At 42.4% G+C, this 23,304-nt stretch overlaps 1 protein-coding gene across 3 annotated transcripts in view; it reads left to right on the forward strand.

Annotated features, from left to right (window-relative positions):
- Positions 1–23,304, forward strand: part of KAT2B (lysine acetyltransferase 2B) — a 96,849-nt gene that overhangs the window by 4,403 nt on the left and 69,142 nt on the right. The window contains exons 1-2 of one of the 3 annotated variants that reach the window (XM_073223614.1): positions 3,780–3,820; positions 4,642–4,711. The exons of the other annotated variants lie outside the window; for them this stretch is intronic. Of the exons in view, the coding sequence (XP_073079715.1) occupies positions 3,795–3,820; positions 4,642–4,711 (96 nt within the window). The 5' untranslated portion in view covers positions 3,780–3,794. Of the gene's footprint in view, positions 1–3,779; positions 3,821–4,641; positions 4,712–23,304 lie in introns of those variants that run through there. 3 annotated transcript variants of the gene reach the window in all.

Consider the following 23,304-nt stretch of genomic DNA (forward strand, 5'->3'; position numbering starts at 1 on the left):
AGGGCTCCATAGGACTGGGTTTTTAGTGTTACAAAAGAAACCCAAGTGAAAATACCAGCCTGGCAAAGCCAAATCTCTTCAAGTTAAAGAGTGATTTATCTACAAAAGGCAAAAACAAAAGCCATTGACTGACTCTTCCAAAGGAAACATCATTTTTTAGGTGAGTAGGGTGTGGTAGCCAAGAACTAGTGCTTGAATTCTGAGGAACCTGAGTTCAGATTTCAGGATGTCCCGCTGTGTGACCTTGGACAAAGACTTCAACCTCTGTTGTCTGAAGTAGGGATAGTAATACTCCCCTCCCCCTGCCCCCGACAGAGCAGGGAGTATTTAAAATGGGCTGAGTGTGTGTGTGTGTGTGTGGCATTCAGCTGGGTGAAGGCCCCAGGCTAACCCCTCAAGCAGCTCAGAGCAGGGGGCACACTGTTACCATGGAAGTCCAGAAGGACCGTGAGACTTAGTCTCGAATCCCTGCTCTGCCACTTGGTGTGATCTTGGGCACAAGTCATGTACTTTTTCTCTGGCCCTTGATTGCTTCATCCAAAAAGTAGCCACCATAACTTCAGCCTTGAAGTTAAAGAGAAAGCTCCCGAAAGTTCCTAGAACCTGCAAGTGTTGGGTCAATGCCGAATTGATCAAAGAATTGTCTGGTACTTTACTCATTGCCTGTCAGAGTCAGTGGCCAAAAGGCATCCATGGAGAACCCAGGTGCTTCGATTTTGGGCTGAATGACAGGGGCAAAAGGCTACACAGTTAGTCTTAAGTTAAAAAATAATGGTGTATAATGTAGCAGTCACACTGCAGTATGCAGACATCAGAGGGAGAGGTGCCACCATGAGAGAGAGTGTCCTGTGCTGGCCAGGGGCTGGTGAACTGGGCGCTGGGAGAAGCCTTAAAGTTGGGAGAGCCCTGGACACTTCTGCTTGTATCTGTTGGTTGCTTCTCCAGTAAGCAGATTTCTTTGTAACTGTCAGCATCTAGCATGTGGCTCTTACCCAGGAGCTGCTTTGCCCCCCGAGGGATAGTTGGCAATGTCTCCAGACATTTTGGGTCATTGTAATTGGGGAAAGGGATGCTACACTGGCAGCTAGGGATGTTGTGGACCTCCCAAGATGCCCAGGAGAGCCCTCCACAAAAGTACGATCTGTCCCCAAATGACCACAGTGCCGATGTGGAGAAACCCTGCTTTAGTGGGAAGTTGTGCTGTCCTGTAATACCGCAAGTACATGCAGCACAGGGCAAGTGAATGCTTTTAATGTTAATCTGAATAACCTGCAAATTCTCACTTTGTGAATCACGGGCATATTTTTATATTTATTTTTATTGAAGTATGGTGGATAAAATGGGCATATTTTTAAACAGCTTTATTTCAGTATAATTTATAGATCATACCACTCACCATCTGTAAACTTACAATCAGATGCTTTTGAGTAAATGTATAGTTTTATATCCCTCACCACAGTCCAGTTTTGTAACTTCACTCCCCACCCCCCTCCACCCTCCAGATGATATTTTGTATCAACTGGTTGTTGTTTTGCAAACAAGCAAAATTTAAAATACCTTTTTGGAGACTCTTCAGGTATTCAGTATTGTTACAACAAAACACAAACAAAACATGGGAGGGGTAGGTAAAATGTTTTTCAGAAATCTGTCTGTAGCTGCCTAAGTCTGTAGCATACAGTTATTTCATGTGTGGCAACTTCTCTAAAAGGCAGTGTCCTAGAGAGCCAAGCACATACAGGAATCATGTTTCATTTGGCAGGCACAAAGCAAAAGGCCTGAGAGAAAGATGACCACATTTAATTCTGTTTCCTCATAAACTTTCAGGGAAGATGGAAATTCAAGCCTTGCAAAGCCTTCAGATTGCTATTTGCAGTTTTACGTAACTGAGAAAGTAGTTTATAGGGCAAAAAAATCAGAACAAAATCTGCTGAGGACTGTTTTTGTTTTAGGAAGCATGTGCTGGCAAATAGCATTTTTGTGGTACAGTTCTGGTAGTTTTATTTTTCTGTTTGTTTTATTTACCACTCAGATTAAACCCTAGTCACCTGTCCACATTGGCAGGATTCAACTGTGCCCGTGAGGTAAATCCACGTGTCTGACCATCACAGGGAATGTTGAGGGTAGAATATACAGCTCCATGTGCAGAGCCTTGGAACAATCAGTGCGTCCGCTTGGGAGATAAAAGGTCTGGAAGCTCGGTGCAGTGCCAGTGACACTCGGATCTCCAAGCCTCAGTGGCTTCTGGTTCAGTTCATCTGTCTCTCCACGAGCAGAAGGTAGCTGTTTAGGAACGGTTGTCAGTGGTTTCCTACTCGGATGGTTTCCTGCCCCAGGAAGGCACGCTGGTGACCCCCGGAGCAGACCTGAAGGGTCCCCCCTTCTCCCTCCATGCAGGGTGCACCTGGGCAGCCCCTCAGTTGCCTGTGTTTAGTTCGCTCATTGGTGACATGGGAGTCAAGGTGCCACCTCATCAGCTTATTGTGAAGATGAAATTCAGCAGAAGTGAAGGTTCTTGGAATATAAGCATTCCACAGATACCTGTGTTATTTTTAAAAAACTTTCCAGTGGTATCAGCAGTTTTGCTGATAGTATTTCACCGTGTTAACCTCCTGTTGTTTGATTGTCCCCCTGGGCTAAGAGGAAAGTAAGGAAGATCATTTTACTAGCAGGGGACTGAGTCCCTGAGAGGCGAAGCAACTTACTCAAGCTGTGAGGGGCCGTTGTAGATTGTCTTTCCAGGGCACCCTTTTACACCCTCTTCTCAGACTTCCTCCTGGGGCGGAGGGGATGTTCTTCCGAATGGTTTCCAGAGGGGATTTCATTTGTTTCGGGCAATCTGCTGTCCTCATTTGACATTTATTGTACTGCTATTGAGAGGTATGTTCAAAGGCTTTTCTAGTTCACTGAAACTGTGCAGGCCATAAAGCAAATAAAATTGAAGTGTGCTTTCCTGGCCAAGGGCAGACAGATGCTTGCCTTAATTGTTTTAAAGCTGACAATCAAGAATGGTCACTGTGCTGGCCCAGGAGAATCCCCTGTTTAAGGAAGATGAAAGACTGACTTACTCAGGCCATGGAAGGTACCAGATGTGCCAGAGAGGTAAGGAATTCACTGTCTGAGATGCTTAGAAGCCCCAGAGCAGGTCTATGTAAGACTGCAACCATTGTAGTATTTCAGGACAATTTAGAGGAAAGTCATGTTTTTAAAAGTTAGTTTTATTTTGCAGACAGTAAAGTACTCATCCCAAGTATAGATTATAGCTGGGTGAATTTTTACACACGCATGCAGCTGTGAAACTACTACCCAGATGAAGCTATAGCGTATGTCCAGCACCACGGAGGGTTCTCTTGTGCCCCCTCACCATCTTTGGTAACCCAAATTCTGACTTTTATTGCCAGAAATTAGTTTTGCCTTCCTTAAACTTCACATAAATGAAGTCGTGTAGTATGAAGTCTGTTGTTCAAGTCATTGGATGGGGACAACTTCATAAAAAGAATTTTCATGAGGCTTTTAAAAGAAGAGGTTGGAATTTGGTATTCAGGCATATTGGAAAGAACCCACAGGGGCAGGAAGGGGGACAAGAAATGAGAAAGGTGTACCGGGCCGGGCAGATGTAGGCAAGGAATGGGGACAGAATGCCAAGGAGGTGGGGGCAGGGAGCCTGTGAGGTCACAGCTGGCAGAATGCCCAGCCTCTTCCCTCTTCCCTCCTTCTTCCCCAGAGTCTGTACTGGGGATCCTTGCTGGTAAATACCTATGGGAAGTCCTGCTGTTCCCCATCCTTGCTTCTGGAAGATGACTGGGGTTCCACATCATACCCTGTAAGCCATGTGGGACCGTAGGTGTTGAGAGGTGCGGTAGGGCTCCTAGAAGGCTGGTTAGAACTCAGCAGGTAAAGCTCCAGTGGGTACTGACACCTCTGTGTTGCTAGCTTAGAGGGCAGAGATGTGGGACACAGAACGTTTGGGGTCATCCCCCCACGATCTCCAGAACTGTGTGCTGAGGCTACTAAAGGCCACCTTCCCCCAGGAGTGGCACTGAGGAACACAGATTACTATGCAGCCCCTCAGAGTTTTTACTTTAACTCATCCTTGAAAACTCAAACTAAATATATAAGATGAATTTATTATTTAATGGAATCATAAGGACCATCTTTTCTGTATTCATATACTTAATGCAACAGGAATTTCATCTTTACTTGTGTGTGCATGTACACATGAGCATTCTGCTTATTGCCATTTATTCATTTAACATTTATTTCCATGGGCTGCCTTGGAAGATTTCTGCTCAGATAGCTCCTGTCCAGACTCCTTATGACAGTTTATTACCTAGTTACAATTGAAACGGAATTGAATCCTTTATAATGTTGAATTGCTTTCATTTCTGGCATCTCATTGTACATGCTGGCACCCCCTGCACTGCACACTTTTCTTCTCCAAGAATTAGTGTGTTTGTTGTCAAACATCATTCTGGTCCATTCTCAAATGCCAACTCCTCAGAGAAACCTTCCTGACCACCCCCCTGTCTAAAATAGCTGCACCCTATCACTGTGTAATCTTACCTGTGTTGCCTTCTATTACTGCATTTATCAATACTTGGAAGTCACATATATTTTAATAATTTCTTGTCTGTTTTATAACAGTAGGAATTCCATGAAGCATGAACCATGGTTCATTCCATTTCCCAGATCCACAGACCATGCCCTGCACACAGTAGGTACTCAATATGTGTTTGTTGAATAAATGGTAATTTCATTTTCCTACGAATTCCATATTCATAGGCTTTGTGAAATTGGAGGAAAGGAAATCGTATTTTAAAGACGAGGAAACTGAGGCTCAGGAAGGTCAGCAGCATAGAGCTGGGGCTGAAGCAGTATCTCCTGACTCACAGCTGAACGGCGTTCCCCGTGAGCCCATTTTGGTCCTGATAGCTTGAATGTGGCCAGTGCCTGGACTTCTGCTGCAAGACAGAGCAAGAAGTCACACCCACTTTTAATCGTCCTCTGAGGAATGATGTGAACTACTCTGACCACCATTTTCTGCAAATTAAAATTAGAGTCTCTTGCAGAGGTATTGTGAGTATTGTAAGATCAGTAAGTTAAAATCTCTGAAGTGAGAAAAAAGGCCTGCCATGTATTCTGAAAGTCTGTATTATAGTAGTGGACTAGAACAAAATCAGTTGTCTATAAAGGCATGTTTTCTAACTATTATTTATATTTTTTATTAGGCTACAATAGGCTTTCTGTACTTTAGTCTTCTGTTTGTACCCAGAAGCCCAGACACAGGGCTTACTAGCTTTTTAAACCAGGAGATGAACACATTTTTTTTTGGAAAAAAGTATGACTAATGTCTCTAGTGATCCACTTGGAATGATACACTACCTACCCTTAGGAGGAAATTTTGCATTCTCTCTTCAGTGAGCTTAGGGCAAGAGCTGTGGGGATTCTGCACCATGCCAGTCAGGCCCCATTCATTGCCCACTCTTGGCCTGTGAGGCTTCAGCGAGGCTTTTGTACTCTGCAGGAGGTTCCAGGAGTGCAGGGATGAGACCTAAGTAATATCACAGTGACTGACGGCAGCAGCTCTCATTTGCATCAGCTCTAACGAGCTGGCGTTGAAAGTGGGTGGCAGACTGCCCAGGAAGCCAAGGTTAGCACACTTTGAAATAGCCAAGTGAGTCATGTAACCCAGGATTTGCACATATGCACAGAACCACCTCCAGGAGAACATGTCTGTGAGTGTTGTTGAGGTGCCTGTGCCTAGCTATATCCTACGTGTGTGTTGAGTGACAACAGGAAGTGAAAGCCACAAGGAGCCCCTATCTTGCTGGGGAGAGCAGATATGGAGGGAGAGAAAAATTCAGTGCATAATCCAGCATGAAGTCAGTGCGGAGAGAAACCACCATGAGCTGGGGTGGGTGGAGCTTAGGAGAGGGGCCCAGCCCAGCTGGAGTGAACAGTATGAAACAAAGCAGAGAGGTGACCCTGAGGGGAGCAGAACATGAGAGTGGTTTAGACCTGGGCACCAGGCTGCTTGGTTGAATCCTGATGTGTGACTGTGGAGATATTACCCTTGACAAGCATCAGATATTATAACTGTAAATTGGAGATAGTGATATTGTCAACTTTTTCCATTCATTCAGCAAATTGTGGTTTAATGTGCAGGCATTGATTTCGATGCTGGGGACAGTGACAGATGGGTCCTTAGTCTTGCAAAGCTTGCTTTCTGGTAGCAGAAGCAGACAGTAAACAAACAAATTTCAGAAAGTGTAAGTGCCAAATGGAGAATGGAAACAGAGAAGTAAATGAGAGTGTCTGGGGAGTTCCTTCAGACATGTGCCTAGAAAGGTCAATCTGTGGAGGGGACCTGGTCTGGAGCTTGATAGAAAACAAGAAGCCAGCCATGTCGAGGGGTTGGGGTGGGGGTGGGGGAGGGTCCCAGGGTGGAGTGTAAGACTCGGGCCAGAAATGGCTTGGCATGTTCGAGGGTGACCAGGTGACTATCACAGCTAGCTGGAGGTGGGCAGGGGCAGGGCAAGTGTAGGAGATGGGGGAAAGTGAAGATGGGGCCAGATTGCTGAAGTATAATTTTCACCCAGTGAAATGATCTGGTCTCCAATTCTGATCGGTTCTGACAAATATGTGTCGAGCCCTGGGACATTTTCATGACTTAGAAAGTTCCCCCTGCTCTTTGCCATTCAAATCCCTCTCCCCTAAAAGCAACCACTGGTCTGCCTTCATAGATTAGTTTGGATATGCTAGAATTTTATATGAAGAATACCACCCAGTACATGCTGTTCTTCTTTCACTCTGCAGGGTATTTTTGAGATTCATCCTTGTTGTTGTGTGCATCACTAGTTAATTTCTTTTCATTGCTGAGAAGTATTCCACTGTATGGATGCACCCGAGTTTGTTTACCCACTCACCTGTTGATGGAAATGTGGGCTGTTTGCAGTGGATTCAGATCAGACTTGCATTTTAAAGCATCCCCTTTGGCTGCTCTGAGAAGAATAAGGTGTGCAAGAGAAAGGAGGAGAGGGTCAGTTGAAGCCACTGCAGTGTAGGAATAGTGGGTGGTGGCTCAGGTGAGGGTAGTAGTGGTGGAGAGGGTGAGGATAGAGAGATGGGGCCTTTACGATGAATGTAGAGGCCACAGAACTTGGTTTGTTGTAGGGCAGTGGTGGGTGAAGAGAATTCAGAAATGAACCTAATGTCTAGGTTGTTGGCTAGAGCAACAGAAAGGATGATAGTTTGATTTACTAAGATGGGCAAGACTGTGGAGGAAGCAGGTTTGGGGTGCGCAAGAATCAAGCATTCTTTTTTGGGTGTGTTGTTAGGTATGTCTCTTAGTAGTCAGTGTTTTGATAACATGGCATAATCCATTTAGTGGTTTGTTACAGTATCTGGAACATTCTAAATGTTCAGTAAATGGTAGCTACTATTACTCTTAAAAGCAGTACTCAATCCTTCTGTGTTTGTTGCAGCATTACTTACAATAGCCAAATATGGAAGCAACTTAAATGTCCATTCAGTAGATAAATGGGTAAAAAAGATGTGGTACATATACACAACAGAATACTACTCAGCCAGAAAAGAATGAAGTCTTGCCATTTGTGACAAAATGGATGGACCTAGAGGGTATTATGCTCAGTGAAATAAGTCAGACTGAGAAGAAGAAAGACCAGTATGGTTTCACTTATATGTGGGATGTCAAAAAACAAAACAAATGAACAAACAAAGCAGAAACAGACTGAGAGAACAGACTGGTGGTTGCCATTGCGTTTGGGGGTGAATGGGGAAGAATGGGTAAAATAGGTGAAGAGGAATAGATTAGTGAGAATGGTATCTTGATCTGGTTTATGTGAGTATATATATATATATATATATATATACTCATGTCAAAATTCATCAAGATGTACATTAAGATTGGTGTATTTTATTATATGTACCTCAATAGAAAAAAAAACAGTGCTAAATCATAATTATTGATCTTAATAGAGACTAGCCAAATTATTGGAGAAAAAGGAAAAATAAGTAGGCAGAAGTAGTGGGAAATAGGATCCACTGGGTAGAGAAGAAATCAGTTGATAGAAAGTCTCGAATTTTACATAGAAATTTTTGAACTGAATCCACTTAAGAATAGTGAGTCTGTGGTTGAAGAAGGAGGCGGCACAGGATATCTCAGAGTGCTAGGTCTGGGTTTTGGCTGCGAGCTTCTCTACCTGCTGGTGACCTCTGGCAAGCCGCACCCCTTCTCTAAGCATTGAATTCCTTGTCCTGTGGGGTTACTGGAAGGAGAAAAGATGATGATGTCGGCTAAAACTGCTTTGGAAAGTATTGGGCAGAAATGCTCAGCATGATTAAATGGCATTTTGGAGTTGAGTGATGGGTCCAGTGGGTGTTAGGTGGAGGGCTGGGAGCAGCAGTGTGTGCAAAGTGGGGTGGAAGCGGTTATTTCTAACTGGTTGTAAAGGCCTGACTTCCAGGGCCCTGGCAGTGAGAGTGGAGAAGGGATAAATTTGAAGACTTTATAAGTAGAATCAGATGGCCCGAGTTGGGGCATTGGGTGCACATGTGTTGCGCTGTAGGTGCTGGGAGAAAGGTAATGCCAAGGAAGAGAACAGGACCGAGGAAAGGGGCGCTGGAGTTGAGAGCAGGCCTCCCATGACAGGTCCTGGGCAGGCGCCCTGGCTGCAGGTAGCTGGGAATGTGGGGTGGGAGCTCTGCTTAGCAGGCTGGGCTGGTTGTGAGCAGCTGTGAGACATGCTGACTGGTACTATGAGAACGTGAGCTGTCCCAGGAAGCTGCGTATGTGGCACTGTTTATTTTGCTCATCCTGGCTGACTTGGTGCCAAAACAACAGGCTGAGGAGTGAAAAATTCTGTCAGTCAGCTGGTGTCTGAGCTGCTCGCCGTCAGCCAACCAGTCTGACAAATCTTTCCACTGTGCTGAAGTGGTGTTCCACTGTGCTGGAGCGACGGTGTTGGCACGTCCACTGGTGAAGTCTGGGGTCGGGTCTGCACCTATTAGAAGAGGTTCCAGGAACTGGCTGGCATTGAGGGCTCTGGGGAACTGGTTTCTTGGTCCTGGTGCCACTCAGAACCTGTGGAGGCCCTTCCAGTGGGGATGAAAGTTTGGCTTTGGTCCTGAAGAGGGGATGCAGACCTAATGAAGAGTGTGGGCCACCCCTAGGCCCTTTGGTAGCACTTGAGTCATTCTAGCACCTTCTGAGATAATGCCTCTGGGCCCTTCCTCCAGTCAGATCTGATTATTTAGCATAAGGAAGGCAGTTCTTTTTCAGCAGCAGCACAGAGTTCTTCCACACATTGATGTCCCCAGGGATTTCCGTGGTTTTGGTCTTATAGCAATCTCGGAGAGCACAGAAGAGCAGCCCTGGAGAGTGTGTTTATATCTGGCTTCTGCCTGGGTCATGTCCCCAAGATGGGACTTCCATCCTCCTTCTGTGTCCTTGACCAGCCTCTTCAGTATTTGTGCTCGGGGTTCCTTGTGGCTTTTCCAGACACAGACGGCTCTCTCCAGGGAGGGCTGGGGAGGCACTCCTCACTGGCTGTCTTTTCTCCCCTTCCCGTTGCATTTTCCCTCCCAGTTCATGGCAGATTTGACCTCCTGAGGGAAGATGCCCTCCCCCACTCCTGCTTTCTCCTCCTCACTCCTTCTGAATGTCCCCAGATTTTTTAAATGCCAGTTTCAACTCACAGCTTGATGGTGTCTGCTGGCCTGCCACATACAGCCTGTGACCTGGAGGAGGAAAAAAGGGTTTGTGTCCCACAAAGGGCCCCGTAGCCATTTAAACTGTATGTGAAAATCTAAAGTTAATCCAGGGAGAAGACACCCACATCTGTCAGACCATGCTTGTCCCCCTTTCAGTCTTTGCTGTTCAAAGTGTGGTCCTCCCCTCGAAACTTTATAGAATGCAAAATTTGAGGCACCATCCTCAGCCTACTGAATCTAAATAGCATTTTAACAAGATTTCCTGTGTGATTGATGAGTAGATTGGAGTCTGAGGTACACGGTTCCAGATCCCAGGAGCATTGTCCACACTGCTTCCCAAGACGTTCACTTCCAAAGAGAAATTTATAGGGATCACAACTGTGTACAGTGATCTCTAGGTGGTGGTGTTTTAAATTAGATTAAAAAATATTTTTCAAAGTAATGCGTGCACACAGTCAAGAGGCAAATTCAGATGGCTCACAATTGTAGCAAATGAAAATGTGAACCTTCCTCCTCCAGTCTTCCTCTGTCCCCAGTCTCACGCCTCACTCCCCTTTCATTTCCAGGCATTGCTAGTATTGGGGAGGAAGAATTTTCCTCTACTTTTCAAAGTTCTTCTAGGAGGTCGAATCAAATGGACATGAGACATTAACAAGAGGAAGAAAACCAAAATTTAATTGTGGATATACAGGGAATCCATACATGTGGATTCCTAAGACAGTCAGGGACAATGAGATATATATGTCATCCTGAACCAGTGAGAAGGGGGTAGGGAGCCTGGGATGTCCAAGGGAAAGGGAAGCAATTCACAGGAAGATGAGAGGAAATGTTTGGTAAACAAAACTTTCTGGGCCACATGGAAACAATAGGGCACAGAGGAATTTTAACAAGACACTGCCACATCCCTGTCTGTCTACCCCACCAAGTTCACACCATCATGTAGTTTTTTGTGTGACATCTCCTGGAGCAGTTCCTCCATCTAAATTCCTTTTATGCAGTTGGGGGAGGTGCTGGGGAAGGTCAGCGTTTCTTTCTGAGTCTTTTGGGCCTTGTTCTCAGCTCTCTGATAATCTGCCTGCCAAAGTGCCCCATCTTGGGGCGGCCTGCCCATGGCCCTACATTCCTCCCCCGCCACCATGCCCCAGGCTGTAACCTACATTTTTTACTGCAGTTCACGGAGGGGAACCAGATACAGAAATCTACTTTATGTGTGGAAATCCACTTTAGGTCCCAAATAGGCTCGATTGAATTTGTGAACATGTCAGAAAGCTGGATGTCAGCAAGTCAAAGGTGTGGAGTGAGAGAGCCTAAAGGAAACACCACACTACAGCTGCATTATTAGCAAGTTTTAATTGTTTCAAACTCTCCGCTAATTTTAAAAACAGGGTAACCTACTTAATGACTCACTTATTCCTGTCATTTGCTGTTTCTCTTCTGTGGAGACAAATTCTGACGGAGAGATGGCCACCTGGCATTGTATTTTTATTTGCTTTTTTTAGGTCTGAAAAGGACAGCGATAGAGACCCCCATGCACTGCTTTTCTTTAAGTTTTTTTCCCCCAGATGTATTTGCTTAAGCGTTTTTAATGTGTGAGGAAAAAATTAGCCTCAACTTTGGGACACTCTTTGGAGAAACTTTGAGGAAGACCCACATTTGAAGTGATAGGTACTAACTGTTCTTGCCTTTTTAAAAAATAATTTTATTGAGATATAATTTGTACAGCCTAAAATTCTTTGGTGTTAAGTGTACAATCAGGGAATTTTTTAGGAAGTTGACTGAGTTGTACAGTTGTCACAATTCAGTTTAAATTTCCTTCACACCCCAAAAGATAGATTATTTGCAGTCAACTTCATTTGCACCCCCAGCCCCAGACATGTGCTAACTAATCTACCTTCTACCTCTATACATTTGCCTTTTCTGGATATTCATACAAATGCAATTATACAATATGGGATCTTTTGTGGCTGGATTCTTACACTTACCTTCGCATAATGTTTTTGAGGTTCGTCCATGTTGTGGCATGTATTGGCATCTCATTCTTTATTGCTAAATAATAGTCCTATATATGGATAGGCCACGTTTAGTTTATGTATTCATCAGTTGATGGACATTTTGATTCTTTCCACTTTTTGGTTAATATGAATAATGTTGCTGTGGATGTCCATGTGCAAGCCTTTCATTTCTCTAGGGTAGATACTTTGGAGTGGAATTTAGGTGTAATTAAAAAAATACATTTTTAAGTTCTGGTAAAATACACATTGCATAACATTTGCCATATTAAGCATTTTTAGCGTACAGTTCAGTGGCATTAAAAATTCACATTGTTGTGCAGCCATCACCATTGTCTACCCATGGAACACTTTTCATCTTGCAAAACTGGAACTTTATTTCCATTAGACCCTAACTTCCATGCCTTCCTGCCCTCAACTCCTGGCAACTGCCTCCTACTGTTTCTAATTTCACTACTGTAAGTACCTCACATAAGTGGCATCATATAGTATCTGTCCTTTTGTTTATTTCCCTTAGCATAATGCTTTCATGTTTCATCCATGTTGAAGCATGTGTCTGAATTTCCATTCTTTTTAAGGCTGTATAATATTCCATTGTGTATATATATTACAATCTGTTCATTCACTTATCTTTCAGTGCATACTGGAGTTGCTTCCACCTTTTGGCTATTATAAATAATGCTTCTGTGAATGTGAGTGTACAAATATCTCTAAGTTTCTGCTTTCAGTTCTTTGGGGTATATAATCATAAATGGAATTGCAGGATCATATGGTAATTTTTTTTTTTTAGTTTTTTGAGGAACTGTCATACTGTTTCCTGTGCTGCCTCAGTTTACATTCCCACCAACAGTGCACAAGTATTCCCATTTCTCCACATTCTCACTGACACTTTTTTCCTGAGTTTTTGATAATAGCCCTCCTAATAGGTGTCAGTGAGGTAGTATCTCATTATGGTTTTGATTTGCATCTCCCTAATCATTACTGATGTTGAATCTTTCATGTGTTTCTTGTTTTTTTCTATGTCTTTAGAGAAATGTCTCTTCAAGTCTTCGGCCAATTTTTATTTTTTTAATCAAGTTGCTTATTTTTGTTGCTAAGTTGTAGTTCTTTATATATTTTGGATATTAACCCCTTTAGAGGTATTTGATTGGCAGATATTTAGTCCATTCCATGGGTTGCCTTTTCACCCTTTTGATTATGTCCTTTGGTGTACAGTTTTACATTTTGATTTAGGCCAGTTTATCTGTGTTTTCTTTAGTTGCCTAAGCTTTTGCCTCTCTCATATCCCAGAACTCATTGACAAATCTGGTGTCATGAAGCTTTCTCCTTATGTTTTCTTTTATGAGTTTTATAGTTCTAGGATTTATGCTTGGGTCTTTGATACATTTTCCACTAATTTTTGTATATGGTATATTCATTCTTTGGCATGTGGATGTTCAGTTTTTCTAACACCATTTCGTGAAAAGACTACCCTGTCCCCACTGAATGGTCTAGGCACCCATATTTGACTATATATATATGTGAGGATTTATTTTTGGTTCTTTGTTCTATTGGTCTATGCTGAACTTTTTAGGAAACTGTCAAATGGTTTTCTAAGTGGCTGTACCATTTTACATCTCCTCCAGTGAAGTATGAAGATTTCTATTTCTCCACATCCTTGACAACATTTATTATTATCTGCTTTTTTGATTATAGTCATCCTTGTGAGTGTGAAGCTGTATCTCACTGTGGTTTTGGTCCTTGGCTTTTAAACACTGTGCCTTTGTCCAACCTGAATCAGAGAAGCAGTAAAATAGAGTGAGGACTTCCTCATCCACCACCACAGGACCAGGTACCTGGCTGAACACACCTGGTGCTTTTGCAGGGCAGTCTGCGTAAGTTCAGGCAGGCTTTTGATATCTTAGGGGCTCAGTTTTCTCTTCTGAATAATGGGAATGATCAGTACCCTCCTCAACCAGGATGAGGTACAAACAAGTATACAAGCACTTTGCTCCTTCTAGGCACTTAGGGAATGTTGGATTCACGATTTTACTCCATACATTTTCCTTCAGTGTGTGTTTTTTGTGGGACATTCCTGTCACTGACTTAGGCTTTCCAGCAGGTACGACTTCCAGATTTTAAGCATGACTGACTGTTTCATGGCGTGGCTGTCTCTCCAGTTCCTTTGGATGTCACCCAAGTATCTTCACACCCATATCCCTCATTGCCCCCGAGTGAACCACGGGTGCCCTGCTCTCTCATCTGTCATCTGGGTCATGATCACTTGCTCATCCTGTTTAGCTTCCTTGTCATTCGTCATCCGTCCTGGCTTTGGCATACTGCGACACAGTCTGTTGCATTCTCTTGAACTCTGCCCCTGCATTCTGTTGGGGCAAATCCATTTTTATCTGAAGCCTGTTGAGAGCAATGCAGTGGCCTTTTCTTCTCGGTTCTGCCACGTCTGCAGAGACTTGCTCTGGGGGGAGATGAAGTCATTTGCGCAGGCTCTCCTTCCTTGGGCCCAAGTTGCTAGCTGCTGCGGTAATTGGCTTGGCAGCACAGTCCGAAAAGGTCGTCCTTCAGCTGGCACTTTGTAAAAGCTGCAAAGCCAACTCCCTGGGGAGTTTCCGTAGACAGCAGCTGTCTTGCCTAATTAAGGAGAGACATAGGAAAGGTATTTTGGAGGGAACCTCGTATCTCAAAGAACAGAGGCTGGGCTTGTACATCTGGAAGGAAGATACGAAGGCCGAGGCAGAGGGCATGGCGGTAGCAGGTTGGAACACTTGGCAGAAAATGCTTTGCTTGGCAGTCAAGGACAATGACATTGAATATTTTCTGAAGGACTTAGTTTGTCCTTTTAAGTAAATTGCACAGTAAGTCCTAAACATATTAAAATTTTTGTGCACCTAAGTTGCCAAGTATTGCCTGTACACATGTAGTAAGTTTTTTTTTTTTAAATCTTACCAAGAAAAAAGAAATCCTAAAATAAGTGAGCAAAGCTCCAGAGATTTCCAGGTCATCTCAATGGGATATAACTTGAACCACTTAGAACCACTTAGGAAATACTGGTACTAATCTGTTCCCTAGCTGTTGGGGTCTATAGTGTCAGTGGGTTTTTAGGGAGGGGTGTGGATTCCCTTTGAACTCTAATGCAATAGTGTCCAATAAAAATACAATGTGAGCCACATATGTAACAAGGTTTTCCAGTAACCACATGTAGTTTCCTACAGCCTCCATACCAAATGGTCACCAACAGGGTGGGCTAAGCAGCAGAAAGTTCTTTATTCACCTTTGGAGGCTGCAGGTCTGAAATCGAAGTGTAACAGGGTCATACTCCCTGTAAGGGCATCCTTTCTTGCCTCTTCCTAACATCTGGTGGCTCTTGGTAGTCCTTGGGGTTCCTGGGTTTGCAGAGGCATTGCTGTAGTCTCTGCCTGCCTCCACATGGCTGCCTTCCCTGTGTGTCTGTGACCTGGTGTGCCCATGTCCCTCTCCTTTCTTTTACAAAAGCACCAGTTACTGGTTTTAGGGCCCAGTCCAAATCCAGGATAATTTCATCTGAGGATCCTTAAGTAATAATTTCTGCAGACTCTTTCCTAATAAGGTCCCATTCTGGGGTCCCAGGTGGTCTTGAACTTTGTTCAGCCTAGTGTACCACATTAAAAAAAAAAAAGAGAAAAGCCCACAATTAAATTTCATTAATTTCACTGTTTCATTTAACCTAATATTCCAGAATAGCTTTATAACATGTAATCACTATAAAAGAATTCCTAAGGAGATAATATAAACATTCTTTTTTCTTCTTTGACACTAAGACTTTGAAAGCCAGTGTGTGTGTTATAAGGACAGTGCAGAGCAGCTTGGCTCTGCTGCCCTTGGAAGATGGGATCCCAGCTTGTGGCTGTGGTGCCTCTCGGTTTGCTGTGTTTTCTCCCTTTCTTCTTTCTTCTCTCCCTCCCTTGATCCTCCTCTTGGTTCTCAAGGAATTTTCTATTTATTTGGAAGAAGTCCCAGTTGTCATGAAGAAGAGAAATAAAAATTTACTTTATAAATCTACTGGGGTCCCAAGACTCAATGGAGGAAGCAAAATGAGCCAGTTTTGAAAGAAAAGTCCTTTATCCAGTAACATTTTTAAGCATCAGTATTTTATTGTCCTTTATCCAGTAACATTTTTAAGCATCAGTATTTTATTGTTGGTAGAATTCATTAAATGTTTCCATCACAAGTGGCTTAAATAAGTGTGGTTATATTTGGGATGCAACATTTTTTTATGTAGTACAGGGAACATAAGTCTTCATTATTCCAAATCTCCCTGCCGTGAGATTGGTGACCCACCATTTATCAGCAGCCCCCCAACCTCACCCCCTCCCCGCCTGCACAGTGAACAGGGCTGTTCTTCTCTGTCGTGTTAAGACAAGAAGGCACACAGTTTTCTTTTTGGGCTGATTGCTCTAAGCCTGTTGCAATCAAGAAGTTAAGATTTATATCTCTGAAGATATTGTCTTATCCAAGACTTGCAAGCTTGTTACTTTCTGGCTTGAACCTCAGTGAGGGGAGGAGGGGCTTATAAGCAGCTCTACAGGGAGAAAAGTTAGGGATTCTTGAATACTTTAAAGAGTTTGTGGTAAGGATGTGGTTCCTACTTCCTCTCCCCCCAGCTGATTTCTACTGTACCCCTGTTATTATCATTGGAAATTTTCTGGAAATATGTTTTCCCCTCAGTGAATCAATGTTAAAGAAAATTAGTAAGCAGCCCGTGCATATGGATGTAAAGTACAGTGTGCCTGTCCCCTCCACTTCCCCATGTTTGCCCCCATCTCCCCTGGTAGGTGTTTGTCTGGTTCCTCTGTATATCCACATATGTACTTGCTTACTCATTTATTTCTAAAAAATATTAGATTATGCTGTGTGTTGTTTATAATTTACCTTTTCTGCACTCACAAGGACCTGAGAGTTTCCACATAAGGATAATAGTTAGCCTCATTCTTGATAAAGGTGGCATAATAGTCTGTGGTACCAATCTACATAATTTAATAAAATTGAATAAAGCTGTTGGTCAGATTTTAGCTGACATGTATTTTTCTTTTACTCTGTAAATAGTATATAAGGATCATCGGGCACATGTGACTATTTTTACAGGAGAGCTTCCTAGTAGTGCATTGGGTCAAAGGTCATGAACATCCCAGTTTGGCTTCTGGAAGGCTGTACCAGTGATTCTTCCCATACACAGTATATGGGGGCATATGTTTCCTCACATCTGGATTTTATCAGTGTCAGCCTCTTTATTTTTTTGCCAATCTAATTAGTCTGAGGAGATAGATCACAGGCTTTTTAATTTTTTGTTTCTCCGTTACTGGTTACTTTGACCGTTTTGTATTGGTTTATTTGCTATGAGCATTCATTTTTCTTTGAGGCATCTGGATTTGCTGTTTTTTCTCTCACACTGCCTTTTTCTTACTGTTTTATAAATGATGTTTATATATTCTGAATGTTAATACTTTGCTACATATGTTGTAGGTATATATTCTCTTAACTGATCTGATTTACAAAATTTATAGATTTGTTTGAGAATTGATGCCTTTTAATATTGAGTCTTCCTGTCAATGCATATTTCTTCATTTATTCATCTTTAATAGAAAGAAAGTAGTTTTCTGTATGTGTTTTACTCATTTGCTTACAGATTTGTTCCTAAGCATTTGATGGTGCTTACAATTAGGGTCTTTTTTCCTTATTATATTTTCTAAGTGGTTATTACTGATAGAGAGAAAAGCTTCTGATTTTTATATGTTGATCTTATTATCCAGACAATTTATTGATTTCTTCATTAGTTTTGGTAATCTCTAAGAATTGTTTTACCAATTTTTATAGTTTTTGTGTACTTCCAGTATATTGTTGAACAGCAGACACACTGAGGTCTTCCTTGTTTTGGTAACTTTAATAGAAATGATTTTATGTCTCTATTTAGTATAATGTTCATTTTCAAGTTGAGATAATTTCCTTCTATACCAGATTTGCTATTTTTTTTTTTAAATCAGGAATTGATGTTATTATATATTTTATGAAAGGCCTCTTTTGGGCATCCAATGTAATTTTTTTTTCTTACTTCATTTTGTTAATGTTATTTTGTTTGAAATGATCTATCTTTACATCCTATAATAAACTTCATTTACTTAATATGTACCAATCAAGATGCATAATTTTAATTGTGTACTCTTGGGTTTTGGTTTACAAATGTTTTATTTTAGTTTTTGCTTTTGTTTTTGTTTTCAGTGTTTTTGGCTTTCCGTATTCTGCTTTAGTGTCAGGGTTATACTGGATTCATAGAGTGACATGTGAGCTTTTCATCTTTTACTAATGCTAACAGTTTACAGAGGAATGACTTGTTCTCCTGCTGTCCAGTATGGCAGTAGCCACCAGCCACAGATGACCACTGAGCACCTGAATCATGGCTAGTCTGAATTGAGATGTGTTGTATTATATATCCCTTGGATATTGAAGGTTTCACATAATAAGCTATGTAAGCTGTCTTATTAATAAAGTTTTTATACCAGTAACATGTTAAAATTAAAATATTTTGAAAGTGTTAAGTTATAAATTGTCACCTATTTCTTTTACCTTTTAAGATGTGGTGACTAGGAAATTTTAAATTTTACATGTTGTTTACATTATATTTATGTTGGATAATCCTTGAGAGTTAACTAGAACTTCCCTATAAAACCATCTGGACCTTGGGCCTTTTTTTAGGAGCAGATTTTGACTGCCTTTTCACTTTTTTCTAGGGTTGTTAGAAAACCTTACTTACTAAGTCAGGTTTGATAATTAGTATTTTCCTAGGAAGTCAATCACCTGTTTCATCTAGTTTCTCAAATTTATTGGTATAACATTCTGTAGAGTACTTATTTATAGTTATAAAATCTGTAGTTTTACCTTTTTCACTTTTTTTTTCTTTGTTTTGTCTTGCATGTTTTTTCCCCCTTGATTAGACTTGCCAAGAGTTTATTTTATAGTCTTTTCAAAAATAAACTATTCATTATAGTGGTTAGGTGTATGATTTTGTTTGTTATTAATTTCCTTACCTTTTTTTTACATTAATTCCTTTTTTTTCTTTTCCTTAAATTTATTTTGTTACTCATTTTCTAGATTATTGAGTTGGTTAGTTCATTTATTTTTAATCAATTGTTCCCATAAATGCATTTAGGGTATAATGTTACCTTGACTATACATGGATTTTGATACATGATGTTCTTATTGCATAACTGTGTATATGTAGCAGAGCCATCTCTTTCTCTTCACTTCTGCTCTGTTACGCAAATGTCCAATAAGATCCTTCAGTGAGCCTGTAGTGGAGTAGAGCTGACTTACTCTGTGAGGAGCATAACTTTGTTTGTAAGCTGTCCCATTATTAGTTCAGTAAGAGCTGTGAGCCTGTGCCATTGGGATTGGGGCCAGTGTCCTCAGGCTACTTTCATTGGTTGCTTCCTCTTCCAAGTACTAGCTTTGTACTAGGTGTTAGCTGTCACAGCTCATCCTGACTTACAAAGCCCTTTACCCCTGCTCTCCCTTCCCCTAACAGGGCACTCCTCATGTATTATCACTATCTGTCAGTTCCATCATATCCTTATTACTACTTCCAGTTATTCAGCCCCTACCCACATTGATGACTTAGTGCCCCAACAGTCTTATGAAATAGGTATTTTTATACCTATTTTAAAGACTGGGAAGCATGGAGAGGTGAAGTGTGAGCCCAGGGCTCACACAGGTCAATGTTGGAGCTAAGATTAGAAACTGGCTTTATAAGACTGTAACCTTGACTACGGCATTGATCCTGTATTCTGTCACCTGACACCTTTCTACCAACTTTAACCCAAGCTGAAACATTTTGCTGACCGTGACTCTGCCTCTGCTCCTTCTCCTGTTGCTGCTCTGGGTCTGTTGAGGGCAGGGCACTGAGGCACAGTGAGAAAGGGAAAGCCTTGCAGGAGTGCTGAGAAAGGACGCCTTTCCACAGTCTCTGGCCAGTCTCTCTTCTGATGGAGGATAATCTCAAACTGCATGTCTGCCTTGTTTGCCCACCCCTTTTCTCTGTCCCTGGCTTCTTTGCTCCTCCAGCATCTGAGGAAGGCAGGATAGCTTGAAAGAATATTCTCATTCTCAGGCTTTGCAGGAAGATCCATCTCTTTCCACAAGGCTATCTGGGAAAATTTCCAGGAATCTGTTGCTAGGCAGAGCTTCAGGAGGAGTAGATATGCATCATCTACTTGGTTCAACCCCAGAGTCTTATTTATTCTAGGCCAGTAGTTCTCAACCTCTGTTTTTAATTTAAGTTGAATTTTTAAGATTAATATTATGATGAAAAAAAGCAAGGGACAAGAGATCTATGTGACAGGATCGGAAAAAAAAAGGGAGTAATTTTTTTTATAACATGTGTCCATAGTGATAATTATAGAATTTCAAACTATGTGTGTTCTTCTATTCTATCCCCTTCAAAAAATCCTAGAAAATTCTGACCCAGAGGAGTTAACTTCCCTCTTTTCCCCTCTCTTACCCTGCTTCAGGTGGGTATCAGGGGTCTCATATTACATAAAAACATTTTGGTGGAAGGGGTCTCATATTACATAAAAACATTTTGGTGGATGCACCTGCATATTTAAGTCTACATGAGACAAGTGGTAAGAGGTGTGTTCTGAAGAACACACAGGCTCTCTCCCTTCTGAAAATAAATGTTCTTCCCCTTCTCAACCCACCTGAATGGCCCCTTGTCTGTGTCAATCTCCTTGATGTGCCCCTGTTAGCATGTTGTTTTTTAATGGACCCATTACCAGTATCCCTTTCTTGAGATCAGAGACACTCAATCTTGGGTATACCTTGGAATCACTAGGTTAAAGTATCTATGCCTGGGACCTATCCCCAGAGATTCTGATTTAATTGGTTAGGAGTTAAGTATGGGCATCAGGCTTAAAGGAGTCCCTGAGTAATTCCAGTGTGTCTCTAAAGATAGATTTTTATTTTTGCAGAACTCTTGTGTCCTCAGTTTCCCATCCTGCGATTGACATATAGTAGGTGCTCATTTAGTGTTGGAAGAATAATTAGATAGATGGTGCATGGCAGTAGGAAATTCATATTCTGTATACTCTTTGCCCATTCCTCTGTATGCATTCTTCACACCCACTCTTCAGATACAGAGCAAGCACTCCCCATTAACACGTCCCCTGAGACAGCCCAGTCCTATCACTGTCTTGTGTGAAAGCAATGGTGTGGTCCATGAGCATCAACCCCAAGCACAGTACTTAGAGATCTCCCCCCTGTGGACTCGTACCTTTGAACCAAAGCATGGGACTTTGTCAAGGTTGGTGGGTCTTGTACAGGGGGAGTACATAGGCGATCAATACTTTGGGGTTGATTCAGAGCAAGTTGGCTTCACAAGCTTCCTTGTAATGAAGGAACTTCATGCCTAACTAGGCCACTGCCTCTGAGACTGTGGAGTTACACATGCTGGCTGTGGCTGGTTTTATTCTGGTCCACCACAGAGTTCCTGCCAGTTTTACTTCCTGCCTGTAGACAACTTGCCAGAGAAGGAGCCCTAGGCTGTAGGTGCTGATGTGCAGAGATGCAAAACCTATCATGTTTATCCAACTACGGTGGTTACCAAGGAGAATGAGGACAGACTCCCAGATTATTACAATTTCTTGGAGTTTTAAACATCAGTCATGACCTACCTGACCCTTAAACCCTAGTGTAAATCTTGGGTCTTTGTAAATGATGATGATAACTCTTGACTAGATGACCTGGCGTCTGTATGATAATGCAAGGAGAATCCTCTGTTCCCTTGGTGGGCCTTGGTTAAGGTATTAATATTCCTTTCTACCCAGATATCATGGAGATTTATAACTTCTGGACTGTATTAAGAATTATTGTGCTTCCCTGTGTAATAGAATGCATAATTGATTCTGGGTTGGAAGTTGGAAATAAAGGAAAATGAAGTGATTTGATCATGTGTTAGTGGCAGGGAAATGGATGGATTGTGTTGTTTTAGCTTCAATGACTGCTGCTAAAGAAAAAGAGAAAGTGGGGATGCTTTACCCTAATGACTAAAGGAAAAGGTGAAAGGGAAGGAAATGAGTTGGGAGACACTTTGCTTACCATCCTTGCCTTCTGTCCTTATCCCGGTTTCAAGCCCCAGGGTCCTGTCAGAGGCGGAGAGAACAGATCAAATAACCAAGCCACAGCTCTTTTAATTGCCCACAAGGCCTTATGGGATTCCTTTACTTTGACTTCTACAGCTCTTCCCTTTACTCACTGCGCTCTAGCCATGCTGGCCTTTGCTCTCAGTTGAGCAAGGCAGGCTCTCTTGCCTTTGCACTGGCTGTTCCCTCTGCCTGGGACACTCTAATTAGGTGTCTAACAGTCATCTCCCTCTGCTCCTTCAAGCCATGGCTTTATTGCCACCTCCTCAAAGAGGCCCAGTTACAGTTCTATCCCACCCGCCTCCACCTGCCCTTCACCCTTCTCTTCCTCATTTTTACCACAGCACCATCACTTTCTCATCCCCTATATAAGTTAAAATTTACTTATTTGTGTTGCCTCTTTGCCACGCCCCACCTCCCCACGCCCATCCCACTGTCGGCTCTAGAGGGCAGGATCTCTGTCTGTTCCCTTAGGCACCTGGCACATAGTAGCCCTCAGAACGTCCTGTCCAAGGAATGACTCAATATGCAAAGCGGTGCTTTGGCTTGGAATTCAGTTCTCCAAGATCAGGTTTTGGGCCATCACGATTTCCCTACTGAGGTTTGGCCTGTTATACTTGATTTGTTGGGACTGTTTTGCTCTCATTTTTCTTTTTGTAACCAAAGGCCTTTTTGGATAGGGCATTCTAGATCAGACCAACTGCTCAGAAAAGCCCTAGGCTGCAAGAGTCCCATGACTAGGAGAGGAGTGGTCCACAATTGGGGTGCTTCCTCCACCTCCACAGAGATTAAGCGATGCTTTCTCGGGTGTAAGTTCTCCTGAGAGTCCCTCTCCTGAACATGGCTTCTGCGACCTTTCCAAACTCTAGGGAGGTGGCGACTCATTGCAGAGAATTTTAAGGCTCAGTTCAGCTTAGTAACAGCAGAGGGGGTAATAGTCAGGTCTTCCCGGATGCCTGGCCAAACAGAAGAGGGTCACTTGAATTACACATTGGGTGTTGTGCTCTTTGGGGTTACTGATCTAAAGTCCGTCCTTTGGTCCTGACTCCTCTGTCCTCATTGCACTGGAATGTGAGAGGCAGTCAGGTTGGACTTGCCAGATTTATGGGGTCCACTGAAAAGGACTTAATTTTTAAAAGCATGCCAGCCTACCCCCACTTAGGCCCCTGAGTACACAGCGTGGCAGCCTGGCAGAGTAATTGAGAATATTCGGTATCCATGCTTGTCCTCCACTTCATGACCCAAGTCATCACAAAAGGCTAAATCATATCCACTGTTCTCTAAGAAGGTAAAGAAGTGTGCAGACTATGTGGAAAAAGTTAAAGCAGATTTCTTTTACATGTTACTAAAATAACAGTGTTCTAGTACTAGGAAACCTGGGAAATACGCGTAGGTGGGACACC

This window comes from Manis javanica, chromosome 15 (genome assembly GCF_040802235.1).
Source record: "Manis javanica isolate MJ-LG chromosome 15, MJ_LKY, whole genome shotgun sequence".
Taxonomy (NCBI): Eukaryota; Metazoa; Chordata; class Mammalia; order Pholidota; family Manidae; genus Manis; species Manis javanica.